Raw genomic sequence first — 5,157 nt, 5'->3', positions numbered from 1 at the left:
AATTCTTTTATTTATATTGTGCACTCTAATCAATATTAATCAAACTAATATTCGTTTATACATTTTAAGAATGGCGTTTATCTTTTTTGCGAATTAGTTCTTATTTGATTTTATTTATTTGGGTCTACAACAGATGATACAAATGTTTGTGTCAGTAAATGTGTACTAACAGGGGCGGGGGTGTTTGTGAAAATAACGGGGACAGAGCTGGCTGCTGTCAGACGATCAGCTGTGCGGCGTCATCACAAACGGACGTCGCTTCACGTGACGCTCCGGAGGAAAGGACGTCCCATTGCTCTTAAAACTCATTTCCCTGCTTCTCGTGGTTTCCTTGCGTCTCTCCATGCTTCCCTGGTGGGAGGGACTAGTCGCAGGGAAACCACGCAAGTGAGGGACGCAAGGAATCCATTTAACCGAAGTGAAACGCAGCCTGTGGCAACGTTCAAGCAAAACACTTTAACACAGGAGATTAGCATTACTAATCAAAACAGGTGTACATCATTATCCTGATTACCAGAGACTATATGCAGAAACTGAACCAATGAGGACATCTAGCGGGGGAAATACTGCATAACATATAAAGCATCACAACACATTGGTATTCCAAAATGACAGCACTATGGAATATCACAGGTTGTTATTTATGAGCCTTTCGCACCTGGAGAAAATGAGATAGATAAACAATGATATTTCACAGTTTGTGGCATTCTTTGGAACCTTTCTGGTATTATTTCATTGAATTTGTTTTTGAGAACGGCTGAGTCCTCTATTAAACAATAAACGAGAAGATTCAAAGAGAAAATAATCATTGCCAATAATAGAACAAAACACTCACTGTTGTCATGTGATTATGTATTTTGTAAAAGTAATGTGGAGTGTGGTGGTGCATGCTGGTCCAGGTAGTGTTACTGTCTCTGTTCAAGTGATTAAAGAGATGTATCCCATATGATTGTTTTTGATGCCAACTACTAACCGCCTTCTGTTCTTCAACCCAGTCACCATAATGAGTTGCTTTGGTTTTGAATGCCCTTTCTCTTTGATTCAACATACACAAAATGGCAATAATGATAAAGTCATGTGAGGAAAACAACAGCTTCTACAAACAAGTTGGGAATTCATTATATATCTTTGAATGACAAAGACATATTTTACATGCTGCTCCATTCAGTTCCTTAACCCTAGGAGAGAGGGTCAACAGCACATTTGTTTAACTTATTGGTTTTTATAATTAACTATTGAGTATTACTACTAATGCAATGGTTAAGGCAATTGAAAGTGGTAAACCCTGCATGATAGGTTAGGAAGATGTTAATATATGGATGAACATTAGAGGGCAGTATTTAATCAGCAGCAGTACAAAGTTTGAAATGAACCAAAGCATGCTTGCCCTGACATCACTTGTGATGATGCTTTCTGTTTTCATTTCAAATGTATATTAGCTGTTAATGTCTGATGATCTTGACCCTTAAACAGCGCTTGCAATTGGCACAGGTGTTGATGTTAATGCACAATAACAATGACGATATTCCGTTTCCTTCACTGAAGAATGAACCCTACTGTGTCCGACCTAAACATGCTGAAAATGTAGGGCTTAAACAAGATTTTTAATCTGTCACTGTTTGTATTAAAAATGTGACCAAGCCGACAATAACACTGTAAAGAAAACAAGTCTGCATTTTTTTTCCGTCTAAAGTCGAAATAATGGAAAAGCATCGGCGCAGACCTTAATATAGTGAATACATTTTTTATAGTGAGTGTTTCGTCAAAACCAGTGAAAAGCAATTTCAAAATCTGGCTCCAGTCCAGCAGGTGGTGACAGGGATCCTAAAATCTGTGTTTCCACTGAAAATGTGTTTCAAAGAAGAGCTTGAGTCATATATAATGCTGCTGGTATTGTATTTGTAAATGTATTTGTCTGGTTTGAAGAAATGTTTGATTAAATTAATTATTATTTCTAGTTAGTCTTATGATTAATTATTCTAAAATATAAGAAACTGGGATTTAATTTACTTGAGATTAATTAATAAATTTAATTGTCACTTAATTCAATTTAAATTCATAGAGCAGAAATGAAAGTGCATGTTTAAGTATGACATGTTTTTAATTTGAATGTTTTATTTGCCTAATTGTTTTAAGTTAATGAAAGTGTGTTTTTGTGTTTCTTAAAGGTTTTCAACCTAAATGAAGCTAAACGATACATGAAAGCTAAATGAAGCTGAACGATGCTACATGAAAGCTGAATGAAGCTAAATGATGCTTCATGAAAGCTGAATGAAGCTACATGTAATCTAAAAGAACTCCACTTGAATTCAAATAAAAAGGAAAGAGTCAAGATTGAGTTGTCCCGTGCGTCCTTTTGGAGTGAACCAGGCCATTATCAAGTTTAGGCAGGAGTCAATCAACACAAATCATAACTTGACAGTGAGAAAAGAGGCAGATAACAGATATTTGTAAAAGTACTTTTATTTTCTGAGCCCTTAAACACATAAACAATTGTAATGTTTAAAAGTGACACATTGAACAACCATTGGTTGCAGTCGATTTCTTCATTCTTAAAAAAACACACCATAACAGCATACGTGTTGTTTCCCCAGAAAACACTGCACTGTAAATGACATTTGAATCGAGTGAAGTAAGTTTTTTTGGAATGCTCAAATGGATTGAAAATGAGCCATAGTACCTGAATTTAGCAATGCTCGAGCTAAAGCACAGAGCAGAAGTCTGTAATGTAAATTGTGTAGACTAACAACAACCTTGAGAAAGAATAATACAAAAGTGTCAATAAAAACCCTGACCTGATTTGAGTAGTATCAAAGATATAAGATGTAAACATTCCAAAAATACAATTTACAATATGTACAAAAATCTGGGTCCTGCCCACAGTGAGTTTTCCCTTTTGGAGGGTAAAACCCAGTCTTGTTAAGGCACGCACTAACAATAACTTATTTGATAGACAGGGTGAAAAGGTCTTAAATACAAACTCCTATAATTTATCAAAGTTCTTATATCCACAGATATGTACACAATCCACCAGCATTCATTCTTCGTTTACATGGAGAGGCACTTGACTTTTAAAAACATTAAAAGGATCCTATAGAAAAAAACGTGTGTTTTGTTTAAACTCGCACCACACACCAAGATTCCTACAGGGACGTTTTGTGTCATTGGTTTGGGCTGTATGCACAAACTGTCCAAAAGTGAGGCACCAACTCTTGCTTCTTCTGCTGGGAAGATCCAGGCATGATGGATGCAAAAGTTCAATATGGTCTACATGTGCCTCTTCATATGGAGAGCCAGGTGATCTGAGCGTGAAAATGCCCGCTCGCACATATGGCACTGGAAAGGGCGATGTCCGGTGTGCTTTCTGAAGTGACGGGTCAACTCATCTGACCTTGCGAACTTCCAACCGCATCCTTCCCAGTTACAGTGGTAGGGCTTTTCACCTGAGAGACAAAAAAGGTTTGTTAGATTTACAGGATTTACAGTGCATGAACACTAAGTATAAAATAAAAACAGGTGAAGTGACATTTAAAATGACTTGTTTCTTACCTGTGTGTGTTCTCATGTGGGCCTTGAGGTGGGAGCTCTTGGTGTAGGTTTTTCCACAGCCAGGGAAATCGCAGCTGTGCGTCGCTGCCCGTTTCCTTGCCCACGACCTTCTGCCTCTCTTCTGCTTGATGCTTCCCAAATCATCCTGTGCGTAAAACTCCAGCAATGATGGCGAAGATGGAGGAGTGAGCATCATCCCCTGAACAGAAGCGGGATGCTGCTGCTGGTGAACGCGGACAGGCTCTCTGTGCATGCTGTACTGTCCTTGAAACTGTGCCAAACTCTGGTGCGCATACTGCGGCTGGTAAGGCGCGTTCATGTACTGATTGTTGACATGGTGATGATTCGGATGAGAGTTAATTTGCGCCAAATGGCAGTCTGTGCGCACTTGAGATGCATGTTGCACTGAGTGTGCACTGAATCCCTGCAAAGCACCTGGAACTGTGGCCTGGTGGTGCGTAAAAGCGGCTTGGTGCACTGGGCGCATGTGGTGCCTTTCATACAGTTGTCCCATAAAGTCCCCACCAGCACCCATCATACATGACTGGTCTACAGGCTCGGTTTTAATTTTGTATCCAAGCGGGGGAGGAGAAGTGGCCGCTTGGTGATGAGCGGGAGTTGCTGGAACGGTGCCCGGATTCAACGCTCGTAGTTCGGTGTACTCCATCTGGTTTCTCGCCTTGCCTGCGCTCTCCAGTGAACTCTCCCCGGGGTAGCCGATCTCTGGCGTGAGAAGCTCCGCCATGAGACTGCGGACAGGGCTGGATCCCGCGAAGCTCACCATCCCGTGGTAGCTCTGCGCAGCCATCGGAGCCGGATGGTGTTCGTTGCAGTCTGGCACAGAGCTGCAGCTCTCCGGTGACTCCGGCAGCGAGTACACGCATTGCTGAGGGGGAGAAAGGTTCCCAACATCGGAGTCGATTGTGTTTGACAAAATGAACTCGAGGTCCAAGAATTTCCCCAAGTCGTCGTCGTCTTTGGGGGGGAACGCAGGTGACTGCACAATGCTGAACTCCACTTCCAGGAGAGGGTTGTCTGCGTCACCTGTTGCGCTACGGCGAGCACACTCATCCACCTTGCAGATCTGCACAGAAAAGCACCAAAGTTAGAAGACGTTTCTAATGTGAGCCAAATATAACAATTACATCATTACAGAAATCGACAGCTATAACATTACATAAACGTGTTACACTTTAAATAATTTACTTACATTGACAAAATGTTTTCCCTCCATCGCTTGGACACTTGGAAACGCTGCTACGGCGGGCATCATTGCTTCAGCCACAGCCATAATGAGCGCTTAGATGACAGAAAACAAGAATTTAAACTGTAAAAGTAAACTGGGACTTTGCTATCTGTCCATGAATTGCCTGTTTTGTTACGTTGAGGAACGTTCCAGGATTCAGAATGTGAGTGTTAACAGAGCTAACGGAGCCTCTTATAGCCTCCTCTCCTAATACTTGGAGGTGTGGTTTATACTCCCCCACCACAACACACGCACACACACACCTCCCCCACGGCAACCAAAAGTGCAAACACACATAAATAAAGTGGCATTCAGGTGCGCCAAGCAGGTAAATGAATGAAATGCATGACTTAAAACAGTCA

At 41.2% G+C, this 5,157-nt stretch overlaps 1 protein-coding gene across 1 annotated transcript; it reads right to left on the bottom strand.

Annotated features, from left to right (window-relative positions):
- Positions 1–2,445: 2,445 nt before the first annotated feature.
- klf17 (Kruppel-like factor 17) lies at positions 2,446–4,942 on the bottom strand. Its single transcript, XM_034138138.1, has 3 exons — positions 4,760–4,942; positions 3,550–4,633; positions 2,446–3,443 (listed from the first exon to the last, which is right to left on the bottom strand). The coding sequence occupies exons 1-3, from the start codon at positions 4,838–4,840 to the stop codon at positions 3,268–3,270; spliced, it is 1,341 nt and encodes a 446-aa protein (XP_033994029.1). The 5' UTR covers positions 4,841–4,942; the 3' UTR covers positions 2,446–3,267.
- Positions 4,943–5,157: the final 215 nt, after the last annotated feature.

Source organism: Trematomus bernacchii, unplaced genomic scaffold, assembly GCF_902827165.1.
Source record: "Trematomus bernacchii unplaced genomic scaffold, fTreBer1.1, whole genome shotgun sequence".
Taxonomy (NCBI): Eukaryota; Metazoa; Chordata; class Actinopteri; order Perciformes; family Nototheniidae; genus Trematomus; species Trematomus bernacchii.
This window is presented reverse-complemented; position numbering and strand designations above follow the sequence as displayed.